At 37.4% G+C, this 21,990-nt stretch overlaps 2 protein-coding genes and 1 pseudogene across 6 annotated transcripts; 1 reads left to right on the top strand and 2 right to left on the bottom strand.

Moving 5' to 3' along the window:
* The first annotated feature begins 1,912 nt into the window (after positions 1-1,912).
* LOC7462879 (uncharacterized) lies at positions 1,913-6,342 on the top strand. Of its 5 annotated transcripts, none has more exons than XM_052450650.1 (8): positions 1,913-2,250; positions 2,345-2,492; positions 2,623-2,694; positions 2,770-3,471; positions 3,929-4,292; positions 4,498-4,579; positions 5,209-5,463; positions 5,781-5,896. In XM_052450650.1, the coding sequence occupies exons 1-7, from the start codon at positions 2,002-2,004 to the stop codon at positions 5,413-5,415; spliced, it is 1,824 nt and encodes a 607-aa protein (XP_052306610.1). In that variant the 5' UTR covers positions 1,913-2,001; the 3' UTR covers positions 5,416-5,463; positions 5,781-5,896. The 5 variants fall into 5 exon arrangements, with proteins under 5 accessions (XP_052306610.1, XP_024450268.1, XP_024450265.1 ...); XM_024594500.2 differs by lacking the exon at positions 5,781-5,896 and adding an exon at positions 5,951-6,342 and having other exon boundaries at positions 1,914-2,250; positions 2,357-2,492; XM_024594497.2 differs by lacking the exon at positions 5,781-5,896 and adding an exon at positions 5,951-6,342 and having other exon boundaries at positions 1,914-2,250.
* A 4,834-nt stretch (positions 6,343-11,176) lies between these two features.
* LOC112326436 (triacylglycerol lipase OBL1-like) lies at positions 11,177-14,454 on the bottom strand (annotated as a pseudogene).
* Positions 14,455-15,117: 663 nt separating this feature from the next.
* Positions 15,118-17,654, bottom strand: LOC7462877 (transcription factor HEC2). Its single transcript, XM_002301142.4, has 2 exons — positions 16,570-17,654; positions 15,118-15,434 (listed from the first exon to the last, which is right to left on the bottom strand). Exon 1 carries the CDS (start codon positions 17,368-17,370, stop codon positions 16,585-16,587), a length of 786 nt encoding a protein of 261 aa, XP_002301178.3. The 5' UTR covers positions 17,371-17,654; the 3' UTR covers positions 15,118-15,434; positions 16,570-16,584.
* Between the last annotated feature and the right edge of the window lie 4,336 nt (positions 17,655-21,990).

The following is a 21,990-nucleotide window of genomic DNA, read 5'->3' as shown; positions in this document are numbered from 1 at the left end:
TCATTTGACCTGAAGCACCAAAATTAAAAAAAAAAAACTTCAAAGCTCAATTTTCAACTAATTAAATATTAAAGGATAATTTATTTAAAAAAATCAATCATATAAAGGATATAAAAATAACAATTATAAGCTAAAAGAAAGGCTCAAGCTCACCCGGGGCAACCCGCCAAGCCCACGGGTTAGGTTATGAGATCAGGATAACCTGATAGAAAAAAAAACGAAGAAAATCACAAAACCTAATTAAAAAAAAAAAACCATTGTCATGTTATAAAACCTGTGACTTGAGACATTTGATCGAAAACACCGAATATAAAAAAAATCATGAAACCCAATTCTTAACAAACTAAATATTGAAGGATGATTTTTTTTTTAAAAAAAATCAACTACACAAAAAGATCCAAAAGAAGAGTAATAAAAGGTGAAAAAAGGTGCTAGCTCACCTAGGTTAACACGCTAACCCACGGACCAGGTCATGAGATTATGATAATCCCGATCTAAATACGAATGAAGAAAACCATGAAGCCTGTTTCGTTAAAAAATCAACGTCGAGTAATGAGGTCAGAAAGAAAAACAAATAAAAAAAAAACAATGTTGATCCGCGTTGGATTATTAAGCTCGTGACTAGACCATTTGATTGGAAGCAACAAACATGAAAAAACCATGAATCTCAATTTTTAATAAATCAAAAGTAAAGGGATAAAATTGAGAAAAAATTCAATTATTCAAAATGATTCAAAAGAAAAATAGCAATTAAAAATAAAGATTAAATTTGATAAAAAAAAAACAGAGAGGATGAATGATTTTGTATTAGAGGGTTAAATTGAAAAGAAAAATAAAAAAATCAATCTCACAAAAGAATTAAATGAAGAAACTACAAAAAGAACGAGGACTAAATATAAAAACAAATTATTTTTTTTTATGAAATGATGAAACTAGAAATAATTGAAAATTTACAAAAAAAAAGGCAAGAAAACAAATTAAGGAAATAAAAAGAATCAAGATCGAAATTGAAAAAAACAAAAAAATGATATATTTAGATTAAAGGATGAAATTGAGAAAAAAATTAAAAACCTACAAAAGGGTTAGGGACACAAATTACAAATCAAAAGAATAAGTATGAATACTCAAATATGTGCAACTAAGAGGACTACCTTGGAATTTTAAATGTTGAGCACAAATTCTGAGAGTAGAAAGAGAAAAGAAAAGAAAAAACATTGCCGGTGATAATCCGTTAAGAACCAACCAATAGGCGCCGCCACTAAAAAAAGAGGATGCTGCGAGGAATCCAATGATATAAATAAAGAAAGTTTTTCATTGCTAAAGTCAGCTGCACGTGCCACTGAAAGATGACAAAGCAACTGACGTGTGCAATGCATATATCAACGACTTTTTATTTATTTATCAAATTATCACATTATCCTTACCCTTAGGATCAAATAATTACTACAAAAATATTATTTATGAAATTCTGTAAAAGCCTTTCAAGCGTTGCTGCTTTGAGAATTTTAATTTTATGAGCAATTAAGTCATTACACTCTATTTAAAAAAAGTTAAAAACTGAAAAAACCCCTCAACCATAATGAAATAATTTTTTTTAAGATTGTTTAAGTAATTTTACTTTTCAATTTTTTTTTCTTAAAAACCGAGTTACCATTTAATAACTATAGAATGAAAAATGAACCAGTAAAAAGTTTATCTTACCGTCCAAGACTTCGTTCATCCAATATTTGTTTTTTTATAAACAACAAAGACATAAATTTATTATTCTAATCGATATTGAATCACGCATTTGATACAATAATTTTACCGCACAGCTTAGGTTTTTGTTAGTTAAAAAGAATACCCATACCCTTCTCCCCCACAAACAAACAAACTGATCATGACATTAAAATTAGAAAAACTCCTCCTTTTTTAATACCCGCCATTGAGCGAGCACACAACACACACATGCCACTGCATTGCCATTGAAAAGCGCGAATCTCTCTCTCTTGACTCACTATAATGTGGAGAGGCAGAGAGTTGCCACAGGCAATACATAGCGAAACTTCCAGAATGCCGGAGCTGGTGCGCCACCGCGACCAGATTTCGTCGAGATCAGGATTCAGAGCTCGGGATGCAAGTCCTGACTCTGTAATTTTCACTTTAGAATCCAACTTCAGTCTCTTCTCTTCTACTTCTGCTAGCGTCGATCGCTGCTCTTTTGCTTCCGATGCTTATGATCATGAATATCTCGCCTCTGAAATCTCTCTGGTAAACTCCTAGCATGCTGTTTTTCTCACTAGAGCGGCGGTTTTTGAGATTTAGAGGCGATGTAATGAGGTTTGTTCTTTTTTTTTTTTTGGAGTGTGCAATGCAGCATTTGGCTGCACATGATCAACAAGAGAGCTATTGGAGTGGTCCAGATCCAAACAAACTGAATACAGTAGGGAATAACAACAAGCAGCACACTCACACTCACACTCGTCCCTCCAGAAAAGCAGAAAAAGCGAAAGGTACGTCCAGCTAAGCCAACCATTATTATTGTTGTTGTTATTATAATTTTCCAGTGCAAAAGCTAACAAGTAAAAACAGAAATACAAAATTTAAAATTAACTGTTTCCTTTGTTTCATTCAATTAAAAAGCAGTTCAAAAAGAAGAAGACGATAATAATCTCCTAGATTCAGCAAGAAGCTCCTTCTCTCTCGCTCTCAAAGGTAACAACCAAATCAAATTATAAGTCCAACCTTTTCATTTTTCTCAATTTGATTTAATTAATTAATTTAATGTAGAGTGTCAGGAGAGCAGATCCAGATCTGATGCAATTACAAAGAAACCGGATAGGCGGAGACCTGCATCACTAGATCTTAATAATGTCGTTACATCTCCTTCGCCGCGATTGGGTAACATGAAAAAGAGTATAGTTTATTCATCTCGAAAATCCGGAACATTTCCTAGTCCTGGAACTCCAAATTATCATTCTAGTGCTGGGATGCAGAAAGGTTGGAGTTCAGAGCGAGTACCATTGCCAAATAATAGTAATAGGCGCCAAGTCATGAATGCTACTGCGGCTGCTGTTTCCCCTTTTAATAATAATACTAATAACAATAACAACGGGAGACCATTGCCGTCCAAATGGGAGGATGCTGAGAGGTGGATATTTAGTCCTGTTTCGGGAGATGGGTTTGTTAGGAGTTCGATTCAGCCTGCTCAGAGGAGGCCTAAGTCAAAGAGCGGACCACTTGGACCACCGGGGGTTGCGTATTATTCCTTGTATTCGCCTGCGATTCAGGTGTTTGATGGCAGGAATATGGGGAATTTCATTGCTGGTTCTCCGTTTTCCGCCAGTGTTATAGCTGCCGATGGGTTGGCTGTTAAATCAAACGGGAGCCATGGTGTTGCATTTCCTATGCGGACAGAGCCTTGCATGGCTCGTTCGGTTAGCGTGCATGGTTGCTCTGAGATGCTAGCTCAGTCTTCTTTGCCATCCCAAGGTACGAGTTTGTAAACTTCAGCCTGGTTTCTTGGATCTGTTTTTTTTTTCTTTCAATTTTTATTTTCTGTTTTGGAGGGCTGAATTATGCTGTATCTATAGAAGTTACTCAGGTTGTTGAAACTATAACACTTTAAACAAAGAATTAGACAGTGCAAATCGCATGGGTGGTTTGATTCAAAATGCCTGATATGTTCATCTCACTAAAATCGTTTTCAGAATCTCTTCAAAGAATCCTATTTTAATGGCAAGCATCCTTTGGCATGCGATTTAATTATTTTGTTCTTGTTGCTTGAAAGGTAGCTGAAATGGTTTCGATGAATAACTCAATATGACAATATTATATAATTATGGGAACAATGCTCTAATATATATATATAATTTTTTTCCCTCCAACTGTTGATCCATTCTTATCTTGCAGTATCTAACTTTCCATGTCACCGTTAACTAAAAATCAGATGAAAAGCTTGATGGTGTCAAGGATGCAGCAACTGATATATCTCGCGCTGTTTCAAGAAGGGACATGGCCACCCAAATGAGCCCTGAAGGTAGCAATCATTCATCTCCCACCAGGCAGCCATCATTCTCCGTCTCCACTCCCTCTTCCCTAGCTATTGTGGAACTGCAGGGTTTCAATTCCTCTAAATCTGAGGTCAGGGATGTACAGGTGGATGAAAGGGTTACGGTCACAAGGTGGTCTAAGAAACACAGAGCCCGCAACCATGGAAAAAGTTCAGAAATTGTTGATGACTGGAGAGAGGAAGCTGCTGATGCTCTGTCATCAGGTTTGGATGTTTCGGAGGCTGGAGAGAGCATTTCAAAGTAAGTCTTTCTATTGAATTTTCGTAATCCTTCAGTTTTATTAGGCCAGATTATGATTTTGTTATGAATGTAATGCAATTGAGTACTAAAACTAAGACTCTACTAGGATAATTAAGAAGGACTAAATTACAATCAAACACCAGATCCTTTGAACCGAAACCATAATTTCATTGATGGATAAATAGAGCTTTTGTATTTTTTTTAGGGTCAAAAGAGAGGAAGCCAAAATCACAGCATGGGAGAACCTGCAGAAGGCAAAAGCTGAGGCAGAACTAAGGAAACTTGAGGTTCTTTTCTTCCCCACGTGTTTTGTCCTCTAATTTTGATTAAAGTTGAAGGATTAATTCACTTAATGATCAGCCTGGGTGCAGGAGAGAAGATATTTTTTCTACTATTTCCTTTATGATCTTTTGAAAGCTTTGCCTCTACGTAATAAGATATTGGTGTTAGATAGAATATCAGAAAGTCACAACCTTTATTAGTTGCAGGACATATATCAGCACTGTAGAATATTGCGCTCAGATGTCTAAAATGAGAAACTTGGCTACATTAATTGTACATCCTTGCAGTTTGATAACTAGGAAGGGGATACAACACATGATATGGAACATATGTTTTCTAAGTTTTGGGGTTTTGATGAACAAAACTTCCATGTAGAATTGATAGCCTTTTAGCCGTGCCTGAGTATTTGATTAACTGAGCAATGAACTTTTTACCTGGATTCTAAACTTTTTCTTCCTCAAAACTATTCAGTTAATATAATATTGTATCATGAAAAATACAAAAAGAAATCTATATTGATTGGTCACTGAGATTCAAGATTAATAGGTTCCAGCTTTAACCACTCATCTTTGTTTCTATGTTTTGTAAATTTAGAGGCTTGTGCATTTTGTGGCCTTAACTGACTCAATTTCAGATGAAACTTGAGAAAAAGAGATCATCGTCTATGGATAGAATTATGAATAAACTGAGATCAGCTCAAAAGAGAGCCCAAGAAATGAGGAGCTCGGTACTAGCAAACCAGGCACATCAAGTTTCCACAAACTCTCGTAAAGCTATATCATTCCGTAGAACCTGTCAAAAGGGTTCCCTGAGTGGTTGTTTCACGTGCCATGCTTTCTAATATCTCATCCAGCTATATGTTCCTACGCTTTGATCGACATAATACCTGGTAATTACTTGGAAACTGCCTTTTGTTTCAGATTATTTTTTATTTTTCTCACTTGCGCAAAATTTGGTTTCTTGTGAAAGGTTTTACCGAAAACCCCTGGCATACCTGCTGGCTCTGTCTAGAGTCTGAAGAGCTTTGCTACTTTAGGTCAAATATTGAAAAAATATGTTGCCAATTAGTTTGTTTCCATTATTTAATTTGTCCATATAAACTGTACACATAAATAGAGGCAGGAAGGTAGAGTGCTCTTGAGTTTAAAATGCTTCAAGTCTCATACAGAACGCATTTGGACATCCCATGATTTGTTTTCGTTGTAGCTTTTAAGGTATATGTTTTTCCTTAAAACTACCTGGCGGAAAAGTTAGGGCTGGCATAAAACGTTTTGCCGTTCCTAAAAGGTGAATCTGTATTTATAGAATACTAAGTCTGTATATGATCCTAGCAACTATCTTGTAATTTGTTGAAGGTTTCTTATATCCCTGTCCAGGTCAAAGTGGAGGAAAACTGTTGGCGCATGAAGAACAATTACTAGGATTAAGTTTTCAGATGGGACGCAAGACCCTGGATGTGACAGTCCTGGTATCAGAATTTTCATGAAATTTGACTTATAATGATGATTTTTCAGAGAATACACAAACAAGTTTTTCTGAAAGATGTATTTGTTTTAGATTTCAGCAGACACCCTATAATTGTTGTAGATACATGATATATACAAGAGTATAAACTTTTCTAGGAAGGAAAGCTTAAATTAAGCATGGCATTTACAACACATTTAAGGAGGCATGATTCTCCTGTTAAGACCATGATTACGTTGCTATTATGGCCAAGACTTCAGCGTGAGAATAAGTCTTTAATCATGTGCTTTGATTCTTGGAATTTGATGCTTGATTGCTTATCACTTTAAATTACTTCCCTTATATGCCCCCGTAAGATGGAGGAGCCATTGACTAATCCAATATTGTTCCTGAGGGAGTCAAGGCGTTGTTGCGAAAGTGGTTTTGTTAAGAGGTTTGCAAGCTGATCTGCAGTGTTAACATGGTGCACATTGAGGATCTTCTTGCTAACCAGATCACGGATGAAATGGAGATCAATCTGAATGTGTTTCATTCTTGAGTGCTGAATGGGATTAAAGCTAAGATTTATGGCGCCCAAATTATCACACAATAGTGCCAGTGAAGCATTGATAAAAAGTCTTTGTTCATTAAATAGCGATATCAGCCATACTGTTTCAGAGGCTGCACTTGCAAGGGAGCGATATTTAGCCTCTGTTGACGAACGAGCGACAACTCTTTGTTTTTTGGAACTCCAAGAAATGGGATTGGATCTAAGAAAAAAAATATAAGACGTCGAAGTACGATCATCCATCGGAGTATGTCGTAAGTGTAAAGATTAATCGTTTCTGAATCTGAATCCCATGGAAAATCATGTGTTTCAGTTAACTGTTGGGGAATTCCGGCTCCCCATGCGCGGACCGGGGGTGTACTGATATTTGCTCATAGGAGGGATAAAGCACACTGACACACAATATTTTACGTGGTTCGGCAAAACCGCCTATATCCACGGGAGAGAGTCCATTTTATTAGAGATTAGAGAAAGGATATACATGGAGGAGGAGGATCACTTCACTCAAACTCTACTCCCAGCTCTTTTGCTGCACTTGCAGCTGCTGCAATGGCAGCAGCCTTGCTGCCATTGCAGCTCTCCACTTTCTCTCTATACTCTTCACATTCTCACACCTCTCTTACTCATTTTGCTATCACATAATGCCTCTATTTATATGCATTTCATGGCAGCTGTTCCACTTGTTCTGCTGTCAAACATGGCTGCAAGGTTAGGCATGGTAGGTTGCCTAACCATTGAAAATGGTGGCTGCCAATAGTCAATGGTTGGTGCCAACCATTTGCTGCACATGCAATGGCAACAACCCAACAATCACCCCCTTTGCCATTCATGTGGGGCAACTGTCCTCTTGCTTCTTCAGCACAGGCTTGCATCTTGCAGCTCTTCCAAGCTTACCATTCTGAGAGCATCTTCGGCTAAGTTTACATGGTACTCGCCAAACCTTTCAATCACCAGAGTCACCAAAGCACACCTTTTCTCACACAAAAGGATCACTACAACCAGATGGTCTGCCACTTCACATCTGAAGAGTGTTAACGCTTGTCTCTGGGACACACTGCATTCCCCTTCGAGCGTATCAACCATGCTCGGTCCGGAATGATTCATCAAGCCTCACACCAAGGCTTACAACACCCCCTCAAACGGAAATTACCATTTCCAAGTGCGACAGTCATTATCTGAGTATCTCAATATGATCACGAGCTCACCACTCTTCCAAGAGTCTACTCATCCAGGAGTTGCGCCTGCCCTCTGTTCCACCCTAGGAACCACGCCTTACTTCTCCGTGAGTCTCTCGCTCTTAGTCGTAAGAGTCCAGGTAGCTCTCCACCTTTAACCATGGGGGCAGCCCATTAAAGGTTGATCCATATATGTCTTGATACTGAGTATTACAATGCCTTCTCCAAGCTCACCACCTTGACAAGAGTCAACTTGTTCCCGGAACCTGCGCATGCCCTCTGCTCCTTCATAGCAGCCGCGTCTTAATGCTCCACAAGTCACACACTTATTGTCCAAGGCAAATGTCTTCTAGCTCATTGATCTTTAGCATGGGGGCAATATCCATGAAAGTCAATCTTGCATTTGTCTTCATACTCATCATAGCCACTTCACTGGCTATCCATCTGTCCACTCATATCCAGCCATCACATTGGCTCTGGGGTTGTTCTGAACTTGGGCTCCTATCGTGGCCCATACACCTTCTCTAAGGTGTCTTCGCCCGTTGTCATGGGGCGGTCTGAACTGGGGCTCTTATCATGGCCTTCACACCTTCTCCAAGGTGTCTTCGCCTTTCATAGGCGGTCGCATCCTCCTTCAGCTGAGATGCTTCAAAGTGGCTCCAAAAAAGTCTCTTCCACCATGTGCACTATGGGAGAGATTACTGCCACTGACTACATAGAAAGAGAAACTTGCGGTATACTCCTCGCAATCCTCCACCTCGATTTCTATGTTTGGAGCTTCTGTGCCTTTCTGCTTGACAGCTCCACCTACACCAACTCTCTTTGGTGTCTTCGCCTTTCATCATAGGCGGTCGCCTTTTATCACAGGCGTTTGCACCCCCTCAATTAGGTGCCTCTACAACAGCTCTCTTTCCATGCTTGCATGCATTGGAAAGGTCTTCGCCTGTTGTCTTCATTAAGAGCATAAGAGACTTCCTGTTGTACAAACTTTAACAGTCTCTGCTCTGAGCTTCATCTGGGAACACTTCTTCTCCTTGCACCTGTTGTCTCATTATAGTACCTCATTGGATCCTACGGGTACTCCTGCACAATCTCCGTGTGCCCTCGTGCAATTTCTGTTCTCCAGATTTCTCCCTATTCCTTGCTTATGTTTGACAGCAGCTCATCCTGTCACAACACCTGTCCAAGTCAAAATAGGGTGCCAATCTTTATACCCTTGCTGTATTTCTCTTCCATTATCAGGGTCTTCATCAATTCTCCCTTCGAGAAATCACAGTCACCGAATCTAACTTCTTTGGAGAAATCACCACTTCATCAGATCCTTGAACTTTTGGAACCCAACTGTTCCCTTGTGCCGCCATCCTGCTAGTCTTCAACTGTTTCATTACAAACTGCTATATATACGAAAATAGTACCATATGGATAATCCTTCCACTAAGCAAGTTCCCAGGAAAGATTGGAGGGGTCACACTGGTCCCGCTTAAAACCCAATCTCCTAGACAGAACTTCTTAGGCCATATCTATCCATCGTACTGTCTTTCGGTATATACAACCATTTGCTAGCTTTGTTGCGGCTTTCCTTTACAAGTGATCTGGAATATACTAGTTTAATACATGATTTCTCAACATCTGGCGAGACTACCAGTTCTTAGATTCGTCAAGATTGGTCTTCATCAGTTTTCACTCTACACCTCTAATTGTCCACTTGATCGGGTGTCCAGAGTGTCCCAATTTTGCCTTCCTTCAAAGCAATTAAAATTCTCCCCACTTAGCATTTTAGCACATATAATTGGGTAAACATGTGCACGTTCTTCCTCTTCATCTCCATCGACCACCATGATGACCTTCAAATGCCTCCTGATCGGGCAATCTCTTTTGTTAATTTACCACCGCCATTTTTGGTCTCAAATCTCAACGATCGGACCGTACCATTGCATCCGGAACGATCAAATTAGCTGGAAACAAGTCTGAAATCGTCCAAATCGCATTTCAGACGGCTAAGATTTGATCAAAACAATTCTGGCCTGATGAACGGCCCAGATTCAATCTCAGATCCGGTTGCACGTAGACTCCGCTGCACAGAATCTTATCCGTTGGCTCGCGGCTCGGCTCGGCTCAACTCGGCTAGGTTGAGTTCGGCTTGAGTCTGGTGACGTGGCTGGTGGGTCCAACTTTGGTGACGTGGCTGTTGACTGGACGCTGACTGGTCTATGACGTGGCTGCTGACATGGCATGCCTACTGTGCATGATGACTTCACCATTACATCAGGCTGATGTCATCATGGGCCATGCGACTGTACATGATGATGTCACAATTACATCATGCTAATGTCATCCCTCACATGTCTACTGTTCATGATGACGTCACTTTTATATCATGCTGACGTCATCCTTATCCGAGTCAGCCACATGGGTCGGGTCAACTTGTATTCGGGTCGGGTCAACTCATCCGGGTGAAGAAGACGCGTGGGGCGCGTCTGCGCGCGTGGGCAGACGCCTTGCCGGAGAGTGATGGAGAGTGCGGCCATGTCCGACGTCCGATTTTGACGCCGTTTTCACCGTTGGCTTCGTCTCTTCCTCCTCGACACAGTGGTATGGTCAAAACACAATTTTGACAACTTTCATTTTTGAGCAAAAAATCAAACACCCCTTTAAACCATCAGCTCTGATACCAATTGTTGGGGAATTCCGGCTCCCCATGCGCGGACCGGGGGTGTACTGATATTTGCTCATAGGAGGGATAAAGCACACTGACACACAATATTTTACGTGGTTCGGCAAAACCGCCTATATCCACGGGAGAGAGTCCATTTTATTAGAGATTAGAGAAAGGATATACATGGAGGAGGAGGATCACTTCACTCAAACTCTACTCCCAGCTCTTTTGCTGCACTTGCAGCTGCTGCAATGGCAGCAGCCTTGCTGCCATTGCAGCTCTCCACTTTCTCTCTATACTCTTCACATTCTCACACCTCTCTTACTCATTTTGCTATCACATAATGCCTCTATTTATATGCATTTCATGGCAGCTGTTCCACTTGTTCTGCTGTCAAACATGGCTGCAAGGTTAGGCATGGTAGGTTGCCTAACCATTGAAAATGGTGGCTGCCAATAGTCAATGGTTGGTGCCAACCATTTGCTGCACATGCAATGGCAACAACCCAACATTAACAAAGTAACCTCTTAGCAGCAGACCAGTGATTTGTCGTGGGGTTGTGCATGAATTGGGACAATTTGTTCACTGAAAAAGATATGTCCGTTCTTGTAAGAGACAAATATCGAAGACCCCCAATTACTCTTCGAAACTGTGTGCTGTCAAACGAGGCCGTGCCATCATTGAGCTTCAAAGTCATGCTTGTAGACAGTGGTGTAGAGATTTCCTTAGCACCTAACATATTCGTTTTTGAGTGCAGCTCCTACATGTATTTACGTTGGGAGAGAAAGAGACCAGACTTTGTGGGAATCACCTCTATGCCCATGAAGTAACGAAGGTCGCCCATGTCTTTCAAGGAGAATTGAGTACCTAGATGATTAATGACATCACGTGCAAAAGATTGATCACTTCCCGTGAGCACCAGATCATCGACATACACTTGAAGGCAGCACAGAATATCGTTGTTGATGTAGATAAACAAGGAGTCTGTCCTGGAATTTTTGAACCCAAGTTTCAGAATGTCTTTCTTTAAGGCAGAATACCAGGTACGAGGGGCCTATTTTAGACTATATATTGCCTTCTTTAACTTGTAGACATGCTGAGAATTTGTGTTATCCGTAAAGCCTGGTGGTTGAGGCATAAAAACGATTTTAGTTAGCTTGCCATGTAAGAATGCATTGTTGACATCATTCAAGGACCAGCCCTACATAACAGCAGCTGTCAGAACTGTCCTAACGGTGGCAGGCTTTACAACAGGACTAAAAGTTTCTTTGTAGTCCAACCTAGGCCGCTGATCATATCCCATGGCCACAAGCCTTGCTTTGAAACGGTCTACTGTCTCATCTGGTTTCCTCTTCACTCGAAACATCCATTTACAGCCTATTGGTTTACAATTAGCTGGTTATGGCACCAGGTTCCATGTGTCATGTTTCACAAGTGCTGTAAATTCCTCTGACATTGCAATTCTCCATTGAGGCTCATGGAGAATAATTTTCCAAACCTTGAAACTACACTTTGAAAACCTCGGCGGATGAAGTGCTAGCTAGGGTTATTATAACTTATTTTGTCATATTGGTGTAAAACCTCGGTAGTTGCTTCTAACTTCTTTGAAGTAATTGCTTTTCTGGAGTCCTGAAGATGGAAGGGCTATGACTAGTACGCCATCCGAGTAGAATTGGTATAATCTTGAGGACACTGCTGACAATCCTGGAATTACCAACCCTACCACCCTTAGCAGTGTGTAAACCAGCCTTCTCTATAATCTGGACCCTTTATGCAGGGGATCATAAAACTTCTAATCAGCTCCCAAACAGCATTCAAGAATTTGGGTATGGCGAAAAACAAAGAGAAGTAGTTCTTGTTCGGCTCTTCTGGCATAACCTGTGTCCCAATTACCATTCACAATTCATTAGTGGCTCATCGAAAGCATACCTAATTGTGCTAAGATAAGTTTTGGTTAAGTAATTTTGTTGTGAAGGGGGAGAGAGATGGAACACTGATCTTCTTCTTTATACCAGCTAGTGTAGTACCTGCGTTCCCAAAAACACTTGTAAAAGAAAACTTTGTCATCGAAAGGCAATCTAGGAACCGTGTCATTGCAATAGACGAATCTCACTTTATACCTTTTTCAGCTCATCTATCATATATTCCCCAAATTGATCGTCCCCAACCCTAGGTTACCCAAACGTGTAGACCCCTTCCAATCTCTCCAACAACCTAGCCTCCTCGTGTATAATCAACACAGCCATAAACAATATGGCCAATGCCCCACCCAAACTGTGCCCTGTCACTATAAATTTTGTTCTCTCATTGTTGTACAGTGTCCCTCAGCTTTTGTCTAATTTCATAGAACGCAGACAAGTGGTCATGATGAAGGTTGTTAAAATCGCGTTTTGACTCGTAAAATCGTACGATTTTACGAGTCAAAACACGATTTTACGAGTCAAAACATGCATTACGGGTTGAATCGCTTGAAAAAATCAAAAATGGGTAAAATCGGGTTGAAATTGGGTGAAATCGCAAAAATCGGATGAAATCGCGCAAAATCGCGATTTCAGGATCGATTTTGCGATTTTGACAAAATGAGGCTCTGAAACAAAATCCCCCCCTCCTGAACAGCTGTCAGATGCCTATTGGATTATTCCTGCACAGTCACGGACTCACGTGACTGTCTTCACTCTGCTCTTTCCAATTGAGGCGAAAAACTCTTTCACGAATCACAATTCACAAATACTCTTTCCAATTCCAACAGAACAAATCCCTAATCGGGCGGCGACAACGATCTATTCTCCATCCTCCACAAAAGCAGCCATTACGCAAACTATTACCCCTCATTTTACACCCAAAAAAGAAAGAAAGAAAAAGACAGAGAGAGACCGGCAGAAAGAGAGGGGCTTGATGAATTTACCGAGATCGGAGGATTCGAGGATTGAAGGTTTAAGATGAGAGTGGAACCAGCAGAGAGAGAATTTGGAGCAGCGGGCTCCCATTGATTATAGTAAAAACAAAAAACTCCAAGATGATCAGACAGTGAGGAGACAATGTGAGGTGAAATAATCACATGGTTAGGATGACACTGATCCTTGTTCTAAAAGTTGTTTGCATAGACAATAGAGGGCATTTTTACTCTCCTTTCTGGTTTCAGCTTTCTGCCTCTTTTACCATCATCATCTTCAACAGCAGCCGGCGACATCGTAAGTTAATTTTGCCTTCATCATCATCACCGGAGTCAAGGTTTCTTTATTTTTGCCCCTGTAATAGATTTGTATGTTTTCCTGTTAAGTGTTAATTGTTAGTTAGTCCTGTAATTCATTTTGCCCGATCCTGTAAATTGTATATGTATAATGTTGAATTGAATGGAATTGATCGGGTGTGAAAATTGTTGAATTGAATGCCACAGTATATACTATATATGACTGAATTGTGCAAAATATTACTCGGTGAAAATTGGACTGAATTGATTGAATTGGGGTGAAAATTGGACTGAAAAAATATTGAATATTAATGGGGTGAAAATTAGACTGAAAAATGTTGAATTGGAATGAATTAATTGGACTGAATTAATGGGGTGAAAATTGGACTGAAAATTGTTGAATTTGACTGAATTTAATGCCATTTCAGTATTATAGGACTGAATTAATTGGACGAATTGTTATGTATGAATTTTTATTTAAAGTATGAATTTTTTTTAATGTATTTTAAAATTCCTTACGATTTTATAATTTTATAATCCGAGTTTGTGAACGGCTTTCCGTGCCGTGTTAAAATCGCGATTTTAACAACCTTGATCATCATCTTGTTTCAAAAATTTCCTTAGGCCAGCTAATGTTTTGCAGGCCCAGGGCTCTCATAAAGCCACGGTGGACCTGACCAATGCCTTTAAGCAGGTACCACGAGATATACACATATGTGGCCCATCCAATGATGGTTCGGTCCCTCTAAAAGCTACCAGACCACCACAATTAAATTCGGGTCAACCTTTGTATCTTGGAGCATGAAGGCACGCGTTGAAGCCTGGTTTTGAATGTAAAAAATTTTCATTTCTCTAAAAAAGAGGTAGGATTATTTTCATTTTTTTAATCAAATAATCAACCCTTTGGATATTGAATGTAAACCCTCCGGCCAAAAAAAGGGGTAGCAGTTTTGATCTGATCCAAAGGTACCAGCTTTAAAGAACGTTTGGTATTGCGTTTGTAACTGTGTTTCGTTCAAATTTGAATTTTTTTTTTTTTGCTAAAATTGAGTGCGGTTTGTACTTTTTGGATCGTTTTGATGTACTGATGTCAAAAATGATTTTAAAAAAATAAAAAAACATCATTTACATGCATTTCGGCACGAAAAGTTATTTGAAAAGCACCCGTAACCACACTGCCACTACAGAACACCAGAGGGAAACATGAATTTGTAGTACTTCAGCAAGGAAACTAACACCACATTTGAGACAAACAACATAATAAGAACACGAAAATATTCAATAAGAACTCTTAAAATCCTAATTTCCTTTCAATTTTTTTGTTGGGAGCTTTTGGATGTTATTTAAGGTACGTTTACATCCTTTCTAATCTCTATACAAAGGACATCTTGTATTTTGAAAGGCAATCAATATGCCGATTACTTGGTTAAGATTATTAAATAGAGGTAATTTTTATTTTATAAAATATAATTAATAAATATATTTTTTATTTTAAAAATCTTTTATTAGGTGGAAACTCTGGACGATTTTCCAGATAGCTATTACCTTAAATCACATGCGGAACGCAGGCTTGGAGATCGAAGTTGGAGAAAAAGTCCAACTACGTTGACCATCTAGATTGAGTTTCACGTGTCAAGGCGGCCAACGACGTCATCATCTTGCCACGTTTGAAAAATAAAGCCCACCTCTTTGTCAGATTTTCACGTGGATTTCTCATGCTCCCTCGACAATGGCGATGCCATCACCTCCCATCTCATCAAATCTTCGCGCAATCATTTCCGAGGAAAACCAAGATGCTTTCTTATCCCAAAACTATGCTGTCGTTCATCTGGCCAGGAACAATTATCGACGAAACAAAAATAGTTAAATTTTAATCTACTTCATAAACCATTGTAAAATACAACACAATCAAATTATCAAATAGATCCTTGGTAATTGGTATGCTATTACAAATCTATAAGTATTATGGCTGGATTAACAGAACTTTTGATCAACTCCTTATCAACCAAGTAAAAAGTAAACCTTTCGAGGAAAAAAAATTAATAAAAAATTAGACGAGGACATTAATTAATAAGCAAACACATGAGAAACGAGAAGTTATATAATATGATATGATGCTTATAAAATAATCAGTAATATTTTTTTAGTTATTAAAATTATCTTGTTATTTTGATGGAGCATATATATAGCTATATATTTCCCAATCCCCAGCATTACAACTCAAAATTCACAAACCCATCCCTTCCCTTAATGATATACTAGATTTTACAAGATTTGAATATATTTATTATGCTCGATCATTAGTTTTTCAGGATTGTCTCCTTGTACTGCCGTAGAACGTGGATTGCAAAGACTTTCAGCGGCCAAGTGTCCCAAAATGACGGTAAAAGATGGTAATTCTTTGGCACGACCAAGTGGGTGACCAACTGATCTATCTGTAAAGAAGCCATTCTAGATTTTTCTCGGCAGAGAATTTAAGATTTTTTGTGCATAGTCTATATCAACCCACTAGCATTTATTATTTTCTTTTCCTGGCTGATTTCCCACAGAGAGCAGCATGCATAGCAGCGAGAAACTCTCTTCCTTTGCCAGATGCAATAATACTATCATTGCACTTGTGTCTATATTAATACCAAAGACAAGATTCTTCATTTTCTTTGGTTTGAATTACGCGATTTTGAGTGCGATGAAATCATCACAACTAGACATATGTAAGGGGAGATTTTTAAATGAAAAAAAGAAGGAAATTAACTAAGACAATGATTGACATGTTCACCTAAGATTTTGAGCATTTGTACATTGTATTCAGAGATTGTAATTATTGATGTCAATACAACAAGGATCACAGTGCCTCGAGATTTGAAGATAGAACAAATAGCCATGCATAAAAGACAGCTCTTTACAACCCCACTAGCTAATAATTCACTACTCACTAGAAAAATGCATTTAAAAATCCAGCTCACCACTCCCTTCATGAGCTAAGCATCACCATAATTCTGAACATTTTGACGACGACGAGCAGGCGGTTGGTGATATCCTTTTCCCATTGCAAGGTAACTCCCGCTAGTCATTGCCACAGGAAATCCAATCCCAGTTGTTGTTGTTGGCCTATTAGCCTGAGATCTCTCAAGTGACTGCACTTGAGTCTTCAAGAACTTAACATAATGAATTGCCTCATCTAACATAGAGGCAGTGTCCATTTTAGTCCCTCCAGGGACTAGTCTTTGAAGTATCCTTATTCTCTCACTTATCCGTTCTCTTCTATGGCGTGCAGCAACACTTTGCGGATCTTTTGATATCTTCACGTTCCTACGTTTTGGTGGCTTCACTGATTCTGGGTCTATTTGAATTGGCTGCATGGCGGCAATTCGAAATATCATCTCCCTCATTGTTGCCATTGAATTCTTCTTTTGTGATGGTGTAGCATAATCATTTGCCTCCGGTAATTCACCAAGACCTCTCCATCTTGACGAAGATGGACTGGGAAAGAAATCTTGCGGGGATTGGTCTTGAGTCGGGGTGCTGTTACTATTAGAAGATAGAGTGGATTGTAGGTTCATAAATGGAGGTGAGCTAGCATTGTGTGGGTTATCAGTGTTGAAATGCGAGATGGAAATATTACTTGCACTTGCAGCAAGAAACTCTGTTGGGGATAAATGATCAGCAACATCGTTATAGGAATCGTAGAACTCGGGAAGCTTGTCCATCAGCATCATCATTTCCATCTGATCTTCTGTTGCAGACCTTAACTGGTCAATTTCCATGGCTTATATATTTTTCAGCACTCTCTTTCTTACAAAAGAGAGAGTGTTTGAGGGAGAGAGAAAAAAAGGGTGAGAAGATAAGTGAGAAACGTAACTGAGAGACAGAGGGATGGGAAAGATAGAGGAGAAGAGTGTGTAGACAGACTAAGAGTTGTATCAGAATTTTCAGCGGAGAAAGAAGAAAAGTAAAAGAGTATGGAGAGGAAATGAAAGTGAAAAATGAATAAATAAGAATTTCGCCGACAGAGAAGAACTGTTGGGGTCTGTTCTCAATTGTTAAAACGTTGCCTCAAAATTCACCTTCTCTGCAGAAACCCTAAACCCCACTCACATGACAGGTGTCAGAAATCTCACCAGTCTCCTTTAAATGAGATACTCTTCCTAGTTGGCGGTGAGAATCCAGTGCCGCTGGATGTATTGGTAATGCAAACGCAAGCACTGGGAGAGACCCACTGTATTATTATTCGACGTGTTGCATAATCCTGATCATGACAGCATCTACCCCCTAAATTAACCTCCTCCTCTCATAGAAACGGAACGCTCTTCGAGACGGATCAGGTTCTGCTGAACCGCCCCTCTACATGTGCTGGCATTGCCTAAAGAGCTTTCCAAAGAGAGAAGCGCGACTTTAATGGCCGCCCTTTCATCACTACCTTAGCTGCTTTAGATAGATAGAAAAAGGATGCTTAGTTAAAGTCGTTTCTTTTTCTCTCAGGTGAATTGATCATGTTATAAAATAAATGAATCACAGTACTATGCTATTAATGTAGAATCTGCTTAGTAAAATATAACGTCAAAAATAGAATATGGGCTGGTTTTATTTTTTTGTAATCAACAGTTATTGATTAAAAAAAAATTAGACGTTCAGTTTGGTATTTTTATAAATAAAATAACCAAATTAAAATTTTATTAAGTATAAAAAATAAAACTGAAATCGAATCAAAACTGATTCCAACCGACTAGTTTTAGTTCGGTTCGATTATTTTATATAAAAAACCAAAACACAATCGACCGATTTCGGTTATGTTCACTTTAGTTTGGTTTGATTCGGTTTCGATTTTTTTCGATTATTTTATATTAAAAACCAAAAACTATATTGTTTTTTGGGCTTTCTAATGGGTTTTGATTTCAGTTTGGTTCTGTTTTTTCAGTTTTGTTTGATTTTTTTAGTTCGGTTTTTGGTTTATTTTTAACTAAACCGGTTCGGTTTGGTTGAGATTTTTCGGTTTTAGACTTATGAAACCGAACTGAACCTAATATTTTTTAAATATTCTAATTGTTTTAATCAGTTTTTTATGGTTTAGTTTCGGTTTTTTTTTTGTTTTCTTGATTTAATTGATTTATCATTTTTTTTCTCAACCCTAAAAAAGACATCAATTTCTAAATAATTAGTGAGAATTACTCCATAGAGATAGATAAAAAAAAAAGTAAAAAGAGAAAAGAAAGTAAAAAGTTATTTTTGTCATCCCTCGTCTTGTTGTTGAAAGATAGCTAAGGTCTCGGTGATTTAGGAAAACAACCTGTGAAATTAACTATAGAGAGGCAGCACCATGCCGACACATACATTCAAGTTTCAAGGTTTAATTATATTTTTTTTTCTCACATCACTTGTTTGGAATTATAATAGCATTTATAATTGAAAGTAATTTTTATTTAAAAATATATTAAAATAATATTTTTTTATCTTTAAAAATTAATTTTAAAATCAGTATATTAAAAAAATTTAAAAATATATAAAAATTATTTCAAATAGACTCCATCCAGAAAGAAAATATTTTCCTTCAAAAAAGCAAATTAAACATGAAATGTCAATTCATGTAGACAAGCCCGGAGATCGAATTAAGTAGATGAAACCTACTTTTACGGTTTCTAACAATCAACAATAATAAAACGGAGACAACAAATTTACTGCTCAGGACAATTTCCTTTCAAATATTTCACGTCCTATTTTTTTTTAATTATAATATTATGTTTTTAAAGAAAAGAATTTCTCAAAATTTCGATCCCAAATCGTGGCTAACTTTTATGGACCCTGACTTGTCTTTGTTAATTTAGAATTGTGGTTCAACCATGATTTTGAGAATTTTTTAGTTTTAAATTAATTTTTTATATATTTTTAGATAGTTTTAATATGTTAATATTAAAAATAAATTTCATAAATAAAAAAATATTATTTTAATTTATTTTTAAATAAAAAATACTTTAAAAAATATCATGTACGCTTTCAAACCTATCTAAAATATAATGTAGATTTTGATAAAGAGACATAAAGGGTCTGCGAAGAGTGTTAACGGATAGGGCCATTCAAAAGGACAAGGATGATTGTGGTAAGATTCCACGGAGAAGAGTAGGCCAACTATCTATATATGCTAAAAGAATATAGTGTTTTACTAGTAGCACAATTGAGATTTTCTCTCCAATTGTGTTTTTTTTATTTTTTTATTTTTTACATCTTGAATAATATTATTATTCTACACTTGATTAATTTATACTATTTTTTTTATCTTCTTTTCTTTGGTAATTTTTTTCTCTTTTTCTTTACACTTATTTTTTCAAAACAAATTATTATATATAGATTAAGAAAATAGTGTTTTTATATAGCAATTGCAATAATGTTTTATTTTTCTACTATGTTAAAAATAAGCTTGAAATATTATATGTTTTTATTAACACATATATATGATCCTCACTATATTTTATTATATATAAGCATTAATTATTTTTATTCTTAGTTATATTTTTACCCGTAGTAAAAAAACACTTTAATATCACCTAAACATTAATTCTTTTGCGTTAAAAAAATTTATTTGATTTCCAACTCGACGAGTCAAACAGACATGTTAACATTTTTTATATATATTTATTAACAAAGATGATTATTTATTTATTTAATTAAATGCATGTATAGAATTAATTTTAGATTTATAATTAAAATTCTTGTTGTAAAAAAAAAGCATTTAAAAATCTTACATATTTCTTTTTTTAGCTGAAAAAATTATCCACCCTAGGAGAAAACGCATTTCAAATAACTAGTAGATTGCCGAGGGAACTGGGAACGCATCAATGCTCAAACCAGAGATCGATCTCGATCAACTGTATATATTTTTTAATTACATAAAACATTCGATGAACAGAGCCATCCCCATCCTCGAATGGAGCGCAAGTGCCTCATACATTATGAACATCAAACGAGTTTAGATAGTGAATTAACGTGCTGTACATGCACATGTACATTTGGAAAATGCGATCTTCGGATAAACTGTGTTTATATCATATTTTTTTGGGATTAGTCTATGATGCATTGTCTAACAGTAACCCTCCTTCTTACGGTATCGTATGGGATTAAAAGAAGAGCTTACAAAATGCGATGCATGGGTTTGATCAGTCGTCATCAATGGGACAGACGCACAGTTGTGGTTTGCAGAGGTTGGTAGGTTGGCTAGGAAGAGGAGAAGATAGATTATTAATGAGAGAAACAGAACAGAAACATATAAATGTTGTTTGGTATTGCCTGCTCTCTTTTCTGCAACACCAACACAAAACACCCTCTCCCATCCACTCCTGCAGATTTTAAAAAAACTCTGTCCAGACTCCAGATTGCTGACGCCTACTCTTTCTTATTAAAATACTGAATAATTTAAAGTTCTTATTCGTAAAAATAAATAAATAAATAATTAAAGTAGTATTTTTTTTATGTGTATCAAGAAGGCATGAATAAAGAGACATGTTCTCTGCAAGGAGAGGTTCGATAGGATAAAAGGAATCCTGGGAAGAGAGATTTTGTTGTTGGGTTGTTTTTTTTTTTTAAAAAAAAAAGACTTGGCATTATCACCATTGCCCTACCTTATCTTCTCTTCCCCACATCCCCATTCAATAATTTATAGTGAATGCCTAATAAAACCAAATATTCTAATAATTCTTTGCTTCTCCCACTTTCCTCAACTAGTTCCCTTTCCCATCGGGAACTGCAGGCTGAGAGTGTGAGATGAAAAGGAACTCTTTTTTTTTTTTATATAATGATATTAACTTAATAAAAAATGGTCTGGCACCTCTCGCTCTCGCTCTCTACATGATTTTCAACACAAACTTGGATCGTTTTCTGATTGCCAGATTCCTCAAACCAAACAGTCATAGCATCTTTGGCATTTAGGGTTTGTTATGGCTTTGAAGTTTGTTGGTATTTAGAATAGTATAAAAAATTGATAAATGATGATGTCCTGGGTAAAAATTTATGTCTGGAATAATAATATTTTAAAGAGAAAATGTAATGATATTTTAAAGAGACTATAGCTCATGACTATTGTTTCTTTATAGAGAGAAGGGGTTAAGATGTAATTTTACCTTAATAGTTTTAATGAGATGAAATATTATTGACATGTACATTAATAAGAGATAAATATCTCTTACACAAATATTAATGTTGATGGAAATATGACGGGCCCTCAATGAACTTTTATACACAATACCTTACATAACATTAATATCGATGCAAATATGGTAGGTACTTAAAAGACTTTTATACATTATTCCTTACACAATATTAATGTTGATGGAAATATAGTGGGCAATTAGAGAACTTTTATACAGTTAAGAGTGTAAAGAGAGTAGGATTCAAAATAT

The sequence above is a fragment of the Populus trichocarpa genome, chromosome 2, assembly GCF_000002775.5.
Source record: "Populus trichocarpa isolate Nisqually-1 chromosome 2, P.trichocarpa_v4.1, whole genome shotgun sequence".
NCBI classification, from domain to species: Eukaryota; Viridiplantae; Streptophyta; class Magnoliopsida; order Malpighiales; family Salicaceae; genus Populus; species Populus trichocarpa.
The sequence above is the reverse complement of the archived record's forward strand: the minus strand, read 5'-3'. Positions and strand labels throughout refer to the sequence as shown.

What these genes read in the sequence shown, in the direction of transcription:
- LOC7462879 (XM_024594497.2), top strand. Translation starts at nt 2,002, where the DNA reads ATGTGGAGAGGCAGAGAGTTGCCACAGGCAATACATAGCGAAACTTCC. An exon ending in TCGCCTCTGAAATCTCTCTG is followed by an intron (nt 2,251 to 2,344) that starts GTAAACTCCTAG and finishes TTTTTTTTGGAG; the next exon opens with TGTGCAATGCAGCATTTGGC. An exon ending in GTCTTCTTTGCCATCCCAAG is followed by an intron (nt 3,472 to 3,928) that starts GTACGAGTTTGT and finishes ACTAAAAATCAG; the next exon opens with ATGAAAAGCTTGATGGTGTC.
- LOC7462877 (XM_002301142.4), bottom strand. Translation starts at nt 17,370, where the DNA reads ATGGAAATTGACCAGTTAAGGTCTGCAACAGAAGATCAGATGGAAATG.